This window comes from Dipteris shenzhenensis, chromosome 1, assembly GCF_047967505.1.
Source record: "Dipteris shenzhenensis isolate YYH24624 ecotype China chromosome 1, Dip_SZ_1.0, whole genome shotgun sequence".
Lineage (NCBI taxonomy): Eukaryota > Viridiplantae > Streptophyta > Polypodiopsida > Gleicheniales > Dipteridaceae > Dipteris > Dipteris shenzhenensis.
In genome coordinates, this window is record NC_141596.1 from 38678280 (window position 1) to 38698763 (window position 20484).

General features: G+C 39.8%; 1 protein-coding gene across 1 annotated transcript; it reads right to left on the minus strand.

The window, feature by feature from the left end:
• Nucleotides 1–10739: 10739 nt before the first annotated feature.
• Nucleotides 10740–12957, minus strand: PAS2 (Protein-tyrosine phosphatase-like, PTPLA). The gene is made up of 9 exons (XM_087381808.1): nucleotides 12644–12957; nucleotides 12425–12536; nucleotides 12259–12277; nucleotides 12068–12156; nucleotides 11934–11987; nucleotides 11722–11792; nucleotides 11510–11591; nucleotides 11292–11388; nucleotides 10740–11200 (listed from the first exon to the last, which is right to left on the minus strand). Exons 1-9 carry the CDS (start codon nucleotides 12712–12714, stop codon nucleotides 11127–11129), a joined length of 669 nt encoding a protein of 222 aa, XP_087237934.1. The 5' UTR covers nucleotides 12715–12957; the 3' UTR covers nucleotides 10740–11126.
• Between the last annotated feature and the right edge of the window lie 7527 nt (nucleotides 12958–20484).

Here is a 20484-nt window from a genome sequence, read left to right on the forward strand (position 1 = left end):
TTTTCTGGTCACCTCATTTTCCAATACAAAAGAATGTAAAGTTGCCAATGCATCTATGGCTTTGCCAATAGTAGTTTCTTCCATTGTTGAATTTGATCTTCTAGTTAGGAGGGTGAGATTTTGCAAGATCTGATGAAAGTGAAGGGAATGGTAGAGACCCCTCATCCATAATTGGTAATCTTCTTGGAAGTTCCCTGAGATGGGGTTTGCATTGCATTGTTCCTGTTGAATCTAAAATTAGGTTAGACCATATTTCCTGCATTTGAGGTGGTTGTGGTAACTTGTTTACTGCAGCCCTTGCCTCTTTACGTGAATATCCTGCACTGAGAAATTTTGTGGATAATGATGGAGGGTCTGCTGTTGGTGATTCATCCTCTGAGCTATGAGCTATTGCAGTTGCTTTGAGAGGGGTTGTCTACTGAGATTCCTCATTGTTGTGAAAAGGAAACAAGGCTTGCAAGATTGGGGCTAACCTTGAATTCTGGGGTGATTTTCTTTTATCTTTCGTCATCACCTTCCCCATGATTCTGAATAAAGATAACTTTTCCAATTGATTTTTTTGCCAGCTCTAGCTGCATGGAGTAGGACATAATTTTCTTTGCTCATATAATTTGTTTTTTCCGAAAGAACTCTTTCGAAAAACCAATTTAGCTGCATGAGTCTCTGAGGATTCTTTGCATTCTTCATATGATATAATAAGTTTGATTACTCTCAAGTGGATCAAATTTTACTTCATCACAACATCACACTACATTTTTTCCACTGCTGATTGGATGCTAATGGAAGCTTGAAAACTTGAGATATTAACTCAACCGATAAAAACAGACGGGGGTTGATTGCTCCATCAGTGCAACTAGGATGCTTGAACTGGGCTAGAGCATGAATAGTACCTCTCCACGTGCCAAGGAAGCTCTACACATTCCAACAAGCAGATTTTGTTGAGCCACATACGTATGGGTGAACAGCTCCATGTCAAAGTGAAAGTTGAAATCTTTGGAAGGAAAACATCATGTCTTTGGCCACGGCGTTTCATCTCTCTAGGATTGATGCTCACATTGGAGTCTAAAAAATCTAAAAGAGGGGAAGAAGTGAGCTGTTCGGTTGATGGCATGGCTGTGCATGGATTGCATCATATAGGAGTGGGAATGAGATGAGCTTTTGCAGCATCTGTTTGTATGGAAGCCATTGATTGCATGCTAAAATTGTCGCTTGAGAAGTGTGACAATTGACATGAAAGAGTGGAAATGTGGACACCTACCTGTTATAGGCAATTGATGCACTCAGAATAAATGAACCCACTTCTGTAACTGAACCGATTATCATTTTTTTCTGCTGAATTAGAGGATGTGGTCCCACATATAGTTTTAATCTAAAACCGTATGTTTGTAAAAAATGATTCCATGCATATCTACAATTCTGAATGTACCTTCACCCAAGACATCTATTACCTGGTCTCAGCCCCAACTTTGAATTATACATAATCATTAGATCACCTTTTTTGAAGAGCTTGAATTCGATCTTCATGCCTATCTACATTTCTAAATGATGTTAGAGATCAAAGAGCTCTGAATGTTGTCTTGCTCCAATTGCTTTAGTTTTTTAATTTTGTCTGCTATTGCTAGAGAATTTTTAGGTGGTATTTTACGTTGAATAACAACGCGAAGACTTAGCACAAGAAAATCCATTGGCACTATAGCTTCAATTCCATAGACTAATGAGAATGGAATCATACCCGTTGTGTGACTTTGAATGCTGTTCAGAATGCCCATCGTGCAAAATGCAATTTGTGATCCTAATCCGATCTATTTTCTACAACTATCTTTCTCAGAATACGGAGTAGAATTTTGTTTGATCTTTCTGCTTATTCATTTGCTAGTGGATAATATGCGGTAGTTTTTTAATGTAATCACCTTGTTGAGAAAATGGACTCCTTCATCAGAGACTAACTCAATTGGGCATTCGAATCTGGTCGAGATATTCTAATACAAAAACTTTGCAGTGTTGTTGGATTTATTATCTCTCAGTGCAACTCCTTCCACCCATTTAGTATAGTAATAAATAGCAAGTAGAATATATCCATTATGAGCATACTTTGCAGGCAGCTTGATTGTTCCATCAAAATAAAGACCCCATCTTTGAAATGGTTCTAATGGAAAATTTGGTTGATGAGGCATCCAATCTACTTGTAGTGGCCCTCCATCTTTTTCACATTGTAGAAATCGTTTTGCAAAGTTGAAAGAATCCTTAAAATAGTGGGCCATTATAAGCCATCTTGCATGGTTTTCTTACTAGTAATATCACCTGAGAAATGTCCTATTGAAACACCTTGATGGGCTTCTAATAATATTGCATCCTTTTTGGCATGCATTGCTTGATCATATGATCTATTGGAATTCCTCTTTTGTATAGAACTCTTGCAATGACCAAAAATGATTTCCTTCTATTTTAGAAGTTCTTTTTGGGTCTTTAGATAAAGAATATGGAAATAAATCATCAACAACATCTAATCATACCAATTTTTTGAGTTAAGTGGGTGGATCTAAAATAGTGTTGCTTCAGCAATTGATCATATATGCCTTCACTTGCTTCGCATGATTCCAATCCACTCAAATAATCTACAAGTAATCAAATTATCGTAATAAAAAGATCCATCTGGCCAACCTTCTAGATAAATTATGTTTATCCTCCAAATAGACAAGTGCTTGATGATCAACATGAAAAATGACTTTGTTGCTCAATAAATAATATCTAAATTTTATCAGAGAATGTATCATACCCAAAGCTTCTCTTTCCATGACAAAATAATTATAGTATGATTTGTTCATCATACACCTAGCATAATAGACTGGTCTAAACCATCTTTTGTGAGGATTACCAAAAAGCGACAGACAAAAAAAGCGAGCACTATAAGACAATAAAAGATTAATAGATCCCCTATTTGAGTAGCAAAAAAATATAAATTATTCAAAAGCCTCCATATGTTTCCCCAATGCGAGAAGGTTAAATATACATATAACTTTATAGCCACTAATACTAATTTTACATCACCTATAAGAGAGATGTTATGTTTCATTGCCAAGTCATGATTATATTAAAGACAAACCCTATTGCAATCAACTTTTCTCTTTCCACCATAATCATTGACACCATCAATGCAACCTTCCACACAAGTGGGGCGTTTCCAAGGACTCCTTGAATGGATTAGTCTACATTCCATGCATATGTAAATGCTTAGCTTTTTTAACTTTATTCACTCTTGGAAAGAAACCTATGTTTCTTTGTTACTATAAAAGCATCCCTCCCCATTGATTCACTGTTACATCCCACTAATTCAACTAGTGTAACAAATTGACCACCACAAATTCATATTTTGGCACATAAAATTTTACTAGATGGTGCAAAAAGACACGATAATCATCTAAATCATGCCTTCCCATTTGATTCGATATATAACATGACCCCATTTGGACTTGTAAATCAAAAGATACAGGGATGTGAAAATGACATCTTTTGGGCAAAAACAAGGAGCGCGTTAACATGCTCCATGTTTTGGCCCAAAAGATGACATTTTCACATACCTATATCTTTGCAAGTTCTCAAAATTTGGTCATGGCTCAAAAAATAGGATTTTGATATTGCTGCTTCTTTTGATTGTCAATCCAAATGGAATACTCTTACATATCAAGTCAAATAACAAGGCATGATTTAGATGAATAAAATGCTTTTTGCACCATCTAAAAAAATTGTATGCATTAGAATATGAAATTTATAAATTTTTGTCCAATTTGTTGCACCAAAATAAAAGCAAGGCTTCCCATTTGCAATCTATGTATAATATCCAGGGGTTGTATTCTTCTCCAATTTGCCTTTTTTACTTGAAATGGTGCACATTCTATACTAGATAAATTGAGCTTTAAGTATATTAACACCTAATCTACCATCAAGAAGAAACCTTGATATGTCAATCTCTAAATTGAACATCAATAGTTGGAACTTTGTAATCCACATCCTCAACTTGAGAATGATATACATGCAGATCTTTAACTTCTAGCAGAAACATTACTATCTGATTTTCCATTTTGGTTGTTGATGTAGTCAACTCCATGGGTTTGGTAATCAATTGTTTACGAAATGTGCAGACAAAATTCAAACTCTAATTTTGTCACATATTTAAATGAGCTTTAAGTTATCCTTAAAGTCATAATCTAGTAGACTTATTGATTTTTCTTTTTGTCTTTTTGCTTTATTTGATTCTTGGAATTGGTTGAAAAGTTATATTCTTGCCAAATTTGACATTAGGATAATCAGAAGTAACTAGTTTCTTCTTACTCTGAATATGACTTGAGGATAATCTAAAGTAACCAATTCCTTCTTGCTTTGAATATTTTGAATTTTCTCCTTACCTCCGATTTTGATCTGATTTGAATTTCCTTCTTGCTCTGAATATTTTGAATTTCCTCCTCACCTTCGATTTTAATTTGAATCTAGATTCTGATTTTTCCAAGTGGTTTAATGGTCTTTGTCTTCTGTCATTGTATTGCATCCTTGCCCTTTGATCTAGTATTACCATGAGTTGAGTAGTGTTGTCTTGATCTGAAACATCTTCCACTTCTATGCATGCTAAACAATCACATTCTAACTGCGGATTGCAAATTTCTAATGGAACACTCTGATCATTCAAAATCCTTAAAAACTGGGTCAAAACACTTTGTATCTACTTTAAATTTTCCTCTTCAATTTTCTACATTATAACAGCATTGATTGAAGTTGGTAGTTGTTGTTGTGTTTGATTCTGAGGTGCTTTGTTATTTATTTGATTACCAGAATTCCCCTTTTTGTATTATGTTGCACCATAATTCACAATCGGCTCCTTGTTTATCTCCATCCACACCACAATAGTTGCATTGTATCATGGATTTTGATCTTGAATTGCTACTTGATTGATTTGCTTGTTGATTTGCATTCGCCAAGTGTAGAGTAATCTCTCACACTAATTTAGATTACACCAATAATTTTCTATTATGTGTTTACCATTTTATTGCAAATTCGACAAAAAATTGTATCTTGACTTGAATTACATCTAATTTCGAGAGTTTTCAATGACTTCATGATTATCTTTTCTAGATCGATCTTCTGTGTGATTTCTTTTTCTACTAGTTTCTTCTTCTTCTTCTTCTTCTTGGAGCATTTCTTTGCTTTTTTCTTTTTTCGCTTCTTCTTCTTTTCGCTTACTTGCTCTTCATTTGAATCTTCATCTTCATTCTTGCCATTCACTTTTTATCGTGCTCTTGATCTCATCCATTATCGTTTTCAACATTGAGGTTGATCTTCTTCATTCATGCATTATGCTACAGCAATGCACACTTGATTTAGAGTCTATGCTTGTATTGTCTATAAAAATCTGATTGATTGGAATTTATCAATGCAGTGTTGCAAAGCTCAAACCAATCTCTATGATTGCTTGTGTTAAAGAGAAACCAATATCCTTATTGTAAATTGTAGAATAATACTAAAATAGCTTTCAAAATTATAGAGTTTGTATAAGCATGATAGCAAAATACACTTCAGAATCCAAAAGAGATCTTCACGTGGAATAGCAGAATGCTTAGACAAGAGACCAACTTGTAGACAAGAAATATTGTATTTAGATCTGATCAAAATCGAGACAAACGTCTATACATATAGCTACAGAGAAGTTTCTTGCAGCATATTTTTAGGACTGCCAGCCACATGAAGTTATTTGGACTGTACTTTTGATTGTTACTAAGGACAACTTTTCATGTTTTGGAATATCCATATTTACAAAATGCAAACTTGGGGCTTATGCCTAACAATAGTTTCTCAACCTAAAGAGAATGGAAAGTCGAGCAAAATGAATGAACAAATGTTTCTACTATAAAACCAACAAAAGCTCATAGAAGAATCTTAAATTATCGGCATCCTCAAAGAAGTATTGTAGCTTGTTAGTCCAATTCTTCTTATAACTAATCTGTAAACCCCTTTCAATGGAGAGCTCCAGTGAGCGCTCATCTATTAGTTGATCTACGAGATACCACCATTCTTTCTAAGCGGATGTTCTATACTTCTTGTTGTCAATTTTTGAGGTAGTCGATAGAGCAAGCAAGAAAAAGTGAGCGAGAATTTGTCAAAGCATTAGGAAAATCAAGCAAGCAAAGAAAGAATCCAAGTGTCTCATAAAATAATTGCTTGAAGTAAAAGTATTCAAAAGAGGGGTTATGTGTCACATTTCTTGAAATTGAGTAGTCCAAATTTAAGGACTATTTTAACGTCACCTCATTTCAGTTTGGCAATTACCCGAGGGGTCACTCATACACATGTAACATAGCACGGGGGACTTACATGCCATTTATGTGCATGAGGGGATTTATCAAATAGCAACTTAATATAATTTATATATGTAGATTTATGAAGGGGTGCCACAATTTTAAGATTAAAAATATAAGCGCGTATAGGGGTTTAACCAATTACATGAGAAAATATAAAAATGAAAGATTAGGGGTAATTTTTAACACATGCTTGCTTGCACATGCTTTAAGGGTTTGTGAAGAGTGACCCCCCGAGCCCCCAAGTGCAATTAAAAGGTAGAGGATGTTAAATTTTGGCTATTTTTTTGCTAAAATAGAAAGTCTATTCTCGCTCTCTATTATGGAAAACCTTGCTTTAAATTTAATGTAACAAATTGCACAAAAATTTATAAATTTCATATTTTGATTCACACAATTTTTATAGATGGTGCAGAAAGGCATGTCATTTGATTTGATATGTAACATTATGCCATTTGGATTTGACAATCAAAAGATGCAGGGATGTCAAAAGCTCATTTTTTGAACCAAACAACCAAGTTTTGACAACTTGCAAAGATACAAGGATGTGAAAATGTCATCTTTTGGACCAAAACAAGAAGCATGTTAATGCGCTCCTAGTTTTTAGCCCAAAAGATGACATATTCACATCCCTATTACTTTTGATTTGCAAGTCCAAATGGGGTCATATTACATTTAAAATCAAATGGCAAGGTATGATTGAGATGATTATCATGCCTTTTTGCACCATCTAATAAAATTTCATGCACGAAAATATGAATTTGTGGATTGGATTAGTGGGATGTAAGAGTGAATCATTGGGGAGGGATGTTTTTGTAGTACCAAAGAGTTAAGAATGCTAAGCATTTAAAAATGGGTTTTGTTCCAAGAATCAATAGAGTTAAAAATGCTAAGCATTTACATATGCATGGAATAAAAATAATATATTCAAGGAGTCCTTGGAAACATCCCACTTAGTGAAAAGAGAGAACTTGATTGCTTAGAGGTTTGTCTTTGAAACCAATGATGACTTTGCAATGAAACATACCAACTCTCTTATAGGTGATGTGAAATTAGCGTTAGTGGCTTTAAAGTTATAGGCATATTTAACCTTATAGCATTGAGAAAACATATGGACTTTTAAATAAATCATATTTTTTTATCACTCAAAGAGGGAATCTATAAATCTTTTATTGTTTTGTATCACTTGGATTTTTGGGCTCGCTCACTTTTTGTCGCTCGCATTTTGGTAATTATCTCAATTTCTAAAAGAAGTTTTAGACTTATTTTGTTTATATATGAAGGCATGTTAGATATTGTGAACGTACAATTATAAAAGTCTTATGCTCAATATTTCTCATTCTTACATTGACTTTTATGTCTTGTATAGGTATAAACGATTAGACAGCATCATTAAGGGGAGCGATGATGGTAGTGTTCAGTATACACATGATCAACATCTCTCAAGATACATCTTTTGATTAGGGGAGCTCTATATAGATATCCTGTAGAGGGAAGCTCTTTGTAGCTAAGAGATCTCTATGTAGATATATCGTATCTTTTTGTGAATGACGTACTTATGTGTAACATATTGAGAGAAGCTCTTTGTAGCTAAGAGATCTCTATGTAGATATATCGTATCTTTTTTGTGAATGACATACTTATGTGTAACATATTGATTTTCATATGTTACGCTCCAATCAGAGTATGTTTTGGCATTTGTATGTTATTTTATTGTGTATTATAAAGAAATAATGAGTAAGAGATTGAGAGAGAGTTGAGTTCATGATTGTATTTGTTTTTTTTTGGGGGGGGGGGTAAAGGGTATAAACATGAGAATATGGGAAGAAAATATGTAATGCCCAATTATACCATAGTTGTGCATAGGTCACAAATGGATAGGTCTAACATAGAGCTAGCACATGTATGTGACAAATCAATATCTGTCAGAGTTAGCAAATGTAAGCATGTGCAAGCACACATGTACACAAATCAATACACGTATACACAAATAGACACACATCAACACTAAAATCACATGCATACAAAATTACACACATGCTCCAAGTGTTTGTATACATGTGTAAGTGCACATTGTGTGTGTGTGTGTGTGTGTGTGTGTGTGTGTGTGTGTGTGTGTGTGTGAGAGAGAGAGAGAGAGAGAGAGAGAGAGAGAATGTCTTATTGTCCAATATCGATGACTTTGAAGTCACTCCCATTGCATTTTTTCTCCCATATATATATATATACTATTGCGGCAATGCTTGGGAGGGTGCCACATGTTCCTCAAAAGGGACATTTTATACCAAGTAGAGATGTCCAGGTTTGTCTTCTTTGGGATATGCAAGTGTCAATGGCAACTTATTTGGATATTGTTTTGGAAGTGTCTTGCCCATATCATACTCCTTTACACTTTTCATTATTGCCAAACGATTGTTACAACCTCCCTCAATTCCCCCTTTAGGTTCCTACTATTGGACGAGCATGTCCCTAAGGCTTAGTGGACGAGCATGGTTCCAAAGACACAATGGAAGAAAGTGGATAAAATGCAAGCTACTAGTTTGAGGTCCCTAGTCGCTCACCTTCCTGCTCTCTATATCCAATTCTTTCGAGGCATTGAATTTGCAAGTTAGATCAGATCTGGCCCCTCAATGATCCTTGTTAATCCATATACCTAGCATGAAATTATTACAAGTCATAGCAAAGTGTAATGCATCTCCATCAACTCGAACACTTCTCTCCACAACTTAGGATATTATCACCAATCAAGTGATCTCAATCAAGCAAGAAACGGTTGCTAATGCCAGTAGCAAAGTCACAATAAGCCAATCTTGCACATTGGAGGACTTAAAAATGGATGCCTTCATGATGATGAGGAGAAAGACTCTCAATGTTACAAAGGCCACCGACAATACTATACTGTAATGTAGCAAATTTACCCTTAATATTCAAGAGCTGAGCCTTGTTCCCTACAACTCTATAGCTACTTTTGGGCGGTTGTATTATTTTCTCATGGATCTGTGACATCATTCACTACACAATGATCAATTGTATTATTTTCTCATTGATCCATGTCGTCATTCCCTACACAATGATCTACACAATGATCGATTGATGGGACTACCACACCATGGACACTAATAATGAAAGCTTCAATGAGAAGCTTGGAGTCTTCCCTCCTATACTAAAGAGCAAAGATCTAACAAGGACACTTATAAAGCTTCAATGAGTAACTTTTGACTCGTTCCTCCCATACTAAAGAGCAAAGATCAAATATCAAGAGACGTTGACATGGCTAGGCTTAGCACTCAAGTGGAAGTGCCATTAGAATAGGTAGAGCTTTCTAATGGCATACCAATGGCAAGGTTCATGGAAAGGGCAAGGAAAATATAATTCCTCTTTTGCTGCTGTAGGTTTCTTTCCAATTTAGGCAAGTTCCCAAATCCTAAGCCAAAGAAGTAAATCTATCAAAAATCTTTAAGTTAGATGATTCTATAGCACTCTATTACAACACAAACCAATATAAGTTAGTTGATTCTATAGCACTCTTGAATAATTAAAGGAATTCAAAATCTCCAATTATTTAAGGACATACACAATGAGCAAGTTACGCGAATTGAGGACCACACAAGGAGACTGTGGAGAGAGATTGATCTCATCCATCCCACATCGTCAAGGGAGAAAATATCATGGCTGGGGTAGTGGCCATGATTAGCTCTAAAGTGGGAATGAAGTTGACATGGCTGGATAATGGCCATGATTAGCACTCAAGTGGAGGTGCCATTAGAAATCTCCTTTAAGGGAGTAGAGCTTTTTTGGAAAACCCATGGAGAGGATCCTGCGATTGAGCTTTTTTTGGAAAACCCATTGAGAGGATCACGCCAAAGACTAGGCTGGAATTTGTGGACATGATTAGCACTCAAGTTGGGTTGCCTCAAAACATCTAGATGAAAAAAAAACTTAAAGGATTCCAAAAGAATAAGCAAAAATAAATCCTTGAAGCTTCTACTAATGTTGCTGCCAAAATGGCCTAGTACTCTTCTTCACCCTCGTCTAATATATACATAGAGTTACCAATTTCATTGAGCAATCAGACATAAGCATGGAATAGCTCTTCAATCATTTTTAACATCTACATACAATTTAGCCTTACCAATTTCCTTGCATCTACATACAATTTAAGGCTTGCCAATTTCATTGGGCAATTGGGCAAATCTTACATTCTTAACCTTATCTTTGACTACACTCGCATCATGAGGTCCCTCTTAAAGCTCAAGCTACAATCAATTCTGCTTTATGGTTTATCCGCCATCTTGTGGCTACTCCAAAATGCATGCTATATTAGATACATCTTTCCTTCTTACTTACATTGATCAGAACCGTCAACTACAGAATTATGTGGTGTTTACTCAACATGGGACGCAAAGGCGAAGACAGGTATATATAGGGAATTTCTATCAATACATCATTATGAGTTGCCTTTTCTAAAAAGCTTTCTTAGCCATTTCTTCCATTCTTGTGTGACATTTGTCAAGTTTTAAATTTTGTACTAAAGGCTGAAGAAGGGTCATGAGTAATGAGTTAATCAAATTTGCGATAGAGCGATATAACCAGCAGCACAGTGGAGTTTTTAACACTTGGACACTTGTGATTTGTAGCTAAGCTCTCAAATAGCCCAGTCGAGCTTTCCGTTGAGAAACTTTGGGCAGGGTTTACAGTCTTAGAATCAATACAATAAACAGCACTCCCAATCACAACGAGATCCCCAAGACCCTTTTCCCAAAAGGAATAGCTGGAAAAACCTTAATCGCTTTTCTTTGCTTTTGCCAAAGCTTTGCTCCTTTGTGCAATCATGTACGTATACATGTAAGGGCTTCCTGTAAGAAACAGCAATTAATACTTTCCCTGTAAAAAATTGAAATGCTCACACAAGACAGGAATAATGGGGGAACAGTCTGTAGCACATACCAGGGATGTATGCAGCCAGAGTAGCAAGGCTAGCAAAGTAGTTATCAAAGGCGAAGTTCAATTTGTTTGGCATTCTCAGACAGTACTTATCCGATACCTGGTTGAATTATGAAATGGTCCAAACATAGTATTATATCTTCTAGATTGAGAACACTCAGAGACGAGATTAAGTCCCAAAGGGGATAATAAAATGGTAGTATAAAGGACGAGAAGCTCACTTGAACGTAGGGAAGAGCAAGATATATAAGACCAACTTCGCTTGTTATGCCAGTTGGGTACAAGATGTAGAAGGTACTATATCTACAAAAACACAATGCCAGCTTACTTACACGAGATGACTTCAAAACGAGACAAAAATGAAAACATTTACATCAAGATGATGCAACCCCTAAAACGGTAGATCACTCTTGCACTAATACAATCATATCACCTTAGCCAGAGCAGCCACGAAGGAGCGATTCCAAAAGCTTCTCTCATGCCAAAAAAAGAATACCGAATCAACTACGCACATCAGCAAACAAATGCGCTCTCAGTGTTTGGACGAGTGCTAAAAGAAGCTATCTTGGATTACTTACAAGGGGCATACAGAAAAGTAGGCGAATTTAAATTGCGTAAAAAACTGGAAACGAAAAGGCACCAAACCTCCGTAATCGACCAACTCAAGACGAGCGATGTCACCAGCGGATGAGTTCGGGTCTGTTTCGAAAACAAATGCAGCGCGTTAAGAGACGCGCGCATTTGTCACCTAGTAAAAAGTGTCCTTTCAAACAAAATACCTCTGGGAAGCTCCATAAGACAGCCCAGGTGACATAAAGACGAGATCCGATTTGGGGTAAAGTAGCGGACACTGGAGATCTCACGATACCTGAAATCAAGGAATCGCACAAATGCAGAGTGTTGAATATTGACCAAACAGTATGTATGGTTACTCACAATGAAGAAGGAAGACCTGAGAAGAATAACTTACCCAAAAGGCCATTAAGAATCTGCGCACCCACAATTTTGCGGACACAGCAAGAAACCCAATACGCGTTAGAGTAGTCACTGCGCACACTTTTTCGCTGAAGAATCTCCGGAGGCAACATGCAAGCAGAACGAAAAGGGACTCAAATCCGAGAGAGCCAAACACGAACCTCCAAGACAGCTGCGGTCTGCGAGAACTGCAAGGGCTTTTCAACAGCATCGTAAACGGCAGCGTAGCCGGAAGTCCACAAAGTCTGGAGGGCATAGAAGAGCACCTGAAACCTGGGGCAAGAAGAGAGAAGCATGTGGGCAAGGAAAGGAGGCAAAAGATGGAAATGGGAGGGAAGAAGAGATGGGCAAGGAAGGGAAGCAAAAATTGGGGAGCGTACCATCCAAAGAAGACAATCCAGTTGTAGAGGGAGAGGTAGAGGCGTTTGAGGGAGGAGAGGGCGGCGGCCATGGAAGCTTAATGTGAAGCTCGAGCTCAAGATCAAAGCTCAAAGCTCAAGCCCAAGAAGAAGAAGAAGAAGAAGAAGAAGAAGAAGACGCAGCTGCTCAAGCTCAAGCTCTAAGCTCAAGCCCAAGAAGAAGAAGAGACGTTCAAGCTCAAAGCTCAAACTCAAGCTCAAAACTTTAGCCCTCAAGAAGAACAAGAAGAAGAAGTAGAAGAGAAGAGGAGGAAGTGTAGTTTGGCAGTTGAGAGAGTACATTGTTGTAGTTGAAGTTATTAATTAGAACCTTTGCTCCCGCATTCAAGGCACCTCACTCTCCATTCCTGCAAATCTTTCCCATCATCAAGGAAGGCTCTTTTTGGTAGATAGATTGGCATTTCCGCTTCACACCTTTGCCTATCGGAATGTTTCGCAATCAACCCGAGACACATGCCTCTGCCTCCAGTGCTCTTACAGGCACTTGGTTGAGGGACTCATCGTGGTAGCTTTTCACTGGGGGTTTCCTTGCCTGCCCTTACCTTTGTGCAATTGTTGCAAGGGTCAAGCCAAGTTTAGCTTTGTGCAGTCCAATTGCCAGGGTCAAGCCACGTTTAGCGCCATCCGTTTGCTGCCAAATGGGCTTGCAAAAGCTCTCATGTGGCCAGGGTGAGAGCACCATATCCAGCTAAAGTAGTCGGGCATTCGCCTACCTCGGCTCGCTACCTTCATTCAATTCTCTCGAGAAGCCCCCTCAATAGGCCCACAAGTGGTAGGATGAAAAAATAGTCATTGCAGAAACATGCTCAATAAAAACAAGGTGGCGAGACCAATGTGGCCCTGCTTGAATGAGGGGGAGGAAATAAGAGTGTTTCAAAACCAAATATGGTAAATCATTTTTATGCAAATTTAAATTTGGAAATACAGGTGCAAGAAATATTAAGCTTTCTAGGCCCAATTGTTTTCTTAATGGGAATAGTGGATGCAAGAGATATTAATCTTGGAAATCGTAATGCTTTAATAATAGGAACAAGGAGTTTGTCTTTTGGTGCTTGTTTTCTTTTAATGTGCAACATGACATTGTGATTCGGGAAGCTAACTTGTGTTATATATATGGAAGGTAAATGTGCCCCATGTTTTGTCTTAATTAACATACTGGAGAATTCTCGAGGCGACTTCAAAGTGCAAGCAAGCCCCTATATGCTAGCTCAGCCACTAAGAGTGAAGCTATGTTATGTAATATCGGTTTTTATGTTCTCCCCACAAAAGTGACCGATGAGCAGATGATATTGGGAAGGACCCAGTGCTATGCCATGAATTGCCAAATCGACTGGAGGGCTAGAACAGCATATGTCACGAATGGGGGGAGGACTGCAGTAATTTCACTTTGCGAACTTCATCCCACTCCCCCCATAGTTCGACCACCTGCCAAAGGCAAGGAAGTTCTAAATGACTGCAATTCTAAGGCCCAAGCTACCTCCAGCACTCTTGATTCCAACCCTCAGAAGGAAGTTCGATCTTGGATAGTACAAAGTCCTAACCATAGTGGCGGCAGAGTAGCACTGCAAGTTACTCTGCCACCCCTACCGCCCACCCAGAAATGTCATGAACATTAGGTGCAAGAAGCTATTCTCTATGCTCTGCCACTTCAACGGTAATCAACGGCCCGAAAAGATCAAAGTAGGCGAGGGGTCTCACTCCTTGGCCGACACCACCATGGAAAACCCCATCTAAGAGAAGAACACAACGCCACCAATCGTCGCCTCGATTTCCAAGCCCAAATCCGCCACGCCAAGCACAGCAGCCCCACAAGCATTGGGTCTCCACAAAGCTCTTGGAAACCTAGGGCTATTACAAAGGCAAGCAGGCTGCTTGGGTCCATAAGTTTCTTACGGCACCAAACACGTGATCCCAACTCGCAGGGGTTTAGAATGTAATAACACAAGAACTTGTGTCAACATTGGATGCAATACCACAAGAACCTACCCTCGAGCCCATTGTGATGAACAAACCCCCAAGCCCTAGGTGTGTCGTGATACCACGAATAGTGCAACTCAATGAGACGATCGCCTAAGCGTTAACAACCTCACAAGGTGGATCAAGGGTTGGGCTAGTGCCTATTTCGACAAAGAGATCCTCTTCTACAACTTCTTCTTCAATCCCGAGAACATTTTTAGGCATATGAATACTGGCATGGGCATGACTCGATGCATCCACAGTTTGCCTAGTCACAACTTGTCTTGAAGATTGTGGACGAGCATTTCTAATTTTAGGCATTTCTGATTGTGCATTCGTAGTCGCAACACATGCCCTATTTCTGCTCAAATCATTGCCATCTCGTCTCCCCCTTCTCTCCATACCTAAGGCCCTTAGCTAAAGAGTCAAGACTGCTCACTAACAATCGCATTCATTGGCACTCATGATCGTGGTCCACAAGGTCCCCAAAACGCAAGCAATCAAAGTATATACCACCCTCAAGAACACACAACAAACACTCACATCCACTAGCCCTCATGTTCGTGGTCTACAATTTCCCCAAGACGCAAGGAATCGGAGGAGCAAACCACACCCACAGGTAGTAATGAATGCTAACTCAATCTCAATCTCCCCCAGTTAGCCTTACAACTATTCAGATCCAAATCGTGGTTCACTTTCTTTCCCAACTTACCAAAGGGTTTATTGGGATATGAACCACAACCGGATCAAATTACAAGCCTCTATCGCCATTTCCACCAATATAGCCTCAGGCCACGTGGGAAACTAGGAATTTACAACCCACATCACCACCAATACACAAGACACTACCGACAGTAGTACTCACATTACCAGCGGTAATGTTAATTATTCTGGAGGCGTATATTACCGCCGATATGTACACTGTCAGGATAATGATTATTACCACCGATATGTACACTATCAGGATAATGATTATTACCACCGATAATGTGAGTACTACCCCCAGTAGTGTCTTGTGTATCGGCAGTACTTTTATCTAGTTTCTCGATGATCTTTTTCGGTAGAAAAACGTGATCACATTGTGTTCACGCTACTTGGAATAGTAATTAACAAACGCTAATAACCCATTAATGCAAACGTGAAAACGTGAATGTAATCCTTGATTGTAATGCTTGGGGCATAGAATCCTCTAGAGGCTATGATGCTTGCCATGTAGGTCGAATCTCTACTTCCGCTTGTGGACTCTATTGTGATGCTTTGGGCATAGAACCCTCTAAAGGTTGTGATGCTTTGGGCATAGATTGAATCTCTACTACAGCTCGTTGACTCTATTGTGCTGCTTTGGGCGTACACTCCTCGGGCATAGATTGAATCTCTACTTCCACTCGTGGACGTGGTTGTGATGCTTTGGGAGTGGTCTCCTTTAAAGGTTGTGATGCTTTGGGAGTATATTGAATCTCTACTTCCTCTCGAGCCTTTGATGCAGATTTGGGTGTCTCGTTTACTTGAATTGGATATTGCGAAATTACGTACTAAATGGTATGAGCCAAATTTCTATAGTCTTGCATCGGAATACGTTGACATTGAGGATTATAAGCCCTTCAAATCAAATATTTCTTTGAGGAGCAACTTACACCTGTAGCACAGTACTCTCCACCCACAGCTATTTGCATCATTTGGCCCTACAACCTCACATCTTCATAAGTCCATTGCTTCTTGCAAGTCACCATCAAACTTTGTGACTTGTTTGATCGCACTTATTAACTTTGCTATAGACTTGTGCATCATAGCATACAATGGAATGATTATGTGCATTAAGAGTACACTTATGCTAAATGTTTCCTGCATGGCCAATTAAGAATCTTGATTATTTGACTACATCTTACCTTTGGCAAAAGTAAATATAAGGTTGTGGTGTCACTTAATCCTCATAATATGGCATAATGATAACTCGTGCATCGTCCATATTGAGAGATTACAACGAAGTACAAAAATCTTCTATGGACTTGTACATGTACAAAGTAGGGAATATATGATATATAGACACTTCCCCAAGACTGTAGGAAACCAAGATATAATTATACTGCACCAAAAGATAAACGAATATTAGGTCATTAGATTTAATCAAAATATAAATACTAAGCCAAGACAAAGTAAGCCCGTGTGCGTGCCATCAAAGGACGTCTTACCCACGACAACACCCGCGGTGCTACCCGAACATGAACCACCTATTACAACAAGGGTCGCGGTACCACAAGAACCTATTTCCACATCGGTTGCAACCACACAAGAACCCGCATACCCTACCTCAAAAGAGCTCCATCTGAAGTAGCACCACTGTGCCAACACATCCCTGACAACTAGGATGGGACACAAACTTGACTCATGCTCCACTTGGCTAAAGACTTGCTATGTGGCTGCGCGACATTCGTCTCCACTGCATCCCACATAAGCATTAAGTCCAGGTCTAAGTGAGTCTGTATGGTAGGCATATCACCACCATGCACCAACAGCTCCCAAGTCCTTAGTATGCCAATGCACCCACTCACATTCACGGTCAGCAATAGGTGAATACGATCAGTACATCTCTTGTGCATTATCTTCATGATTTGCATTCTTGCACGCTGACCTCACAAGTCCACACGACACCTAGTCCGTTCACCTCACGTTTCCCTTCGTGCGACATCCTTGACATCCACATTGTTCATCTTTCCTTTTTTTCCTTTTTTCCTTTTTTCCTTGTTCATCTTTCCCCCCTCCCTCCCCCTATTCTTCCCTTCTCACACCCCCCTTTTTTTCTGTGTTCTTTGTTCTTTTTCTTTCTTCTCTCTCAAATTTTGACAATTGCTATCCCCAGGGCTGTTACCTTTCTGTTATCCCCACGTCCGTTGACTTTCGCTTATCCTGTCGGCCGTTGCCTTCCTCCCATCCCCACGGCTCGTCGCCCTAGCTTCTCGTTCCCGGTAACCCACTGATTGTGGTCATAGTTCCCATCCCACCTACCATCGCCATAACTCCCATCTCCTGGAGCCGTTGCCTTACACCATCCCCCTGGCCGTAGGGATACCAAAATCTATAAAAGGACCCCCTATCCCCCCGAACAGTCGCCATAGCAAAAATAGTGAAACTTTGCTAAATTTCTGCCAGACTTCCCCCAACTCTCTGCCCTCTTCCAGCCTGCATTTCAGCCCCCAGTTAAAGTTCTCATCCTCCTCCTCTTCCACTGACTTTCTTATCACACAACTGCCCTCCTTCTTTCCCATGGATCTGGAAAATGAGTCCTTTGAGTTCGAGACGGAGCTCAGTCTCCACCCCCCAATTCCACAAGCCACCGGCCCCTCTGAATCTCAAAGTACGCCCTCAAGGACCATCCATATGCCCTCCGACATCCCAGCAAATAACTTACAAGCAGAGGAAGAGATCTCGACACAGTGGGCCACTCAAGATGCGCCTACAGCAACTGGCACTACTCCCTCCAAGTTATCCAGAAAGCGCACCCCCGCCCCCACACAAGGGGAATACAAGATTGTGCGGTCTTAGACGCACTCACCGCTTGGAGAGGCTTGGTTCCAGCAACTCAAAAGATGTGCCATCCATTCCCACTACGCATACGAGGGACACCACTACACCCTCCATTACCACAATGCAGTGGCATAATAAGCACTCAAAGAGCTAGAGGTTAAGGCATCTCTCGCATTTACAGGTCTTGGATCTGTGGCAAACCGCCTCCCCTATCACCTGGACATGAGGCTATTAGGAGAATTCCTCCAGGGCTACAACTCCAACACTAAGGTTGGCATCTTGCGTAATGCGACAGGCACTCCCCACTTTTACCACTTGAACGTGGATATGATTCGAGCAGCCTTCGGCCTCCCAGTCATTGTCGACAAATACGCTCACAAGAAAAAGATGCTCAAGGCCCTAAGCGAAATCTCCCAATCTGATCACAAAAAGAGCAAGGGGTGCATCCATTTTTTAGAGATCATCATCCCAGAGTTGGAAAAGTCAGCACGCGCTCTCAGTGGTTGACCCAAGTCAAACATACGGATCACCACCAATCAATTGTAACCAACATCCTCACAAGACTAGCAACCCCCCAGGTCACCAACTAGGTGGACAATTTTTGCAACCAGATGCAAGAGGACCTCAAAACACACAGCAAAGTCCTCGGCAACCCTATGTTGTACATGCCAGTCCTCTATTATATGCTATAGCAACAACCACCAATAGGCTATGGCTTGCTCGCAAAGCTGCCATAGGACCAATGCCATCCGATCAAGAGGTGATAGTGGCTACACCGAAGAGATCAAGAACAAAGCCAAGTGCGACCCCTGCCACTCGCCTCGCTCAGCCACCCCTCCACAGTCAGCTGCTCGCCCCCAGTACAAAGACCGACAAGTTCAAGCATTCCTACGTAGGTAGCACTGAATGGGTCACTCTGATCCATGCTCCAAGGGCAACGCTGTACCCCAGAACCCCATCCACATCGATGATCTCCCTGGGAACGACACAATCCACATTGGCCTCCACCCCGAAGCCCAAGATACTCAGGCCACCCCCTCTACGGCCATAGCTACTACCGCCCATGCTTAGGAGACCACCTCAACGAGCAGTTATAGCAATACGTAAACTTAGTAGCTCTCCTGCATCGATCAGATGGAGCTGCAGCTTTTTTTTTTTTGCAAAGAAAATTTGATTATATTCTAATCATATGATTTGTACAATGTTGTCAAAACTTGACAAAATGTTCCCCTCTACAGAGGGATAGCTACATACAAAATGACCTCTATCTAGTAGTAAGAGAAAGCAAAACCAGTAAGACAAACTTAAAAAGAGGAGGCTATGTTGCATAAGATGATCCCAAGTTGACTCCTTGCCAAACCAAGAAAGAGACTGTGCTGTAATTAATAGAGAGATTGTCACGCACCGTTCTTTCACAATCACGGTCAAAATTGTAGCAAGATAATAATCACGAATGAACAAGAAGAGAGATTGCAGTATGAATCAAACTGATGAGTCTTTACAATAATTTTGGAGAAGAATCACTCCGTGAAGGAGCTCGATACCACCCGTCCACCCCCGAGCTATCTCACTCTCACTCTCACTCTCACTCGCATGAAGATGTTCAAATCATATGACCAAATGATCAAATCTTAATCACACTCTCACTCTCACTCTCACTCTCAAAATATCTTGATCTTATCTTCTTCTTTGCGGTGCCTCGATTCACGTGCGCTATTGTCACTTTCGCAACGTCTCGATATGCATGCCTTCTCTTTGCTTGCACAACCTGAAGATGCGTGCCTTCTCTTCTCTTTCGTACAGCCTCGATATGCGTGCGTTGGATTGTGTGTTCTCCTTCTCACGATCTCCTCTTCTTTTATAGCCTTTCACGACTCCAAAAAAAGACGGCCAAAAGCCCCCAAATTCGGCCAAAAATAGCTTTTCTCAAAAAGCGTGCGTGTGCTTTTCACCTTCTTTTAGCGTGCGCTTTTGATAGCAAACGCGTACGAAATCTTGACGTCTTTTTTTTTTTTTTGTAAGGCATGAAAACGGCCCTGTTCGGAGCATCACCACACCTGCCTCGTAGATCCAATGGACAAGCTCAATAGCTGATCTCGAAGATCGGACCCTCTTCTTTCCCTTTGCATTTGACCTTTCATGGCTAACTCTTCCATCTCGACCTCCGTCTAATGCCTGCAACTCGACACAGAAATCTAGATGCACTTTTAGCTCAAAACCACTTTGTTAGCAACTTCTGACCTCCATACAAGCATGCAAATGAGTGAACCACAAATTTTTCACTAGGACAAAGTTTTTCTACTCAACAAGATCTAAAACTCTCT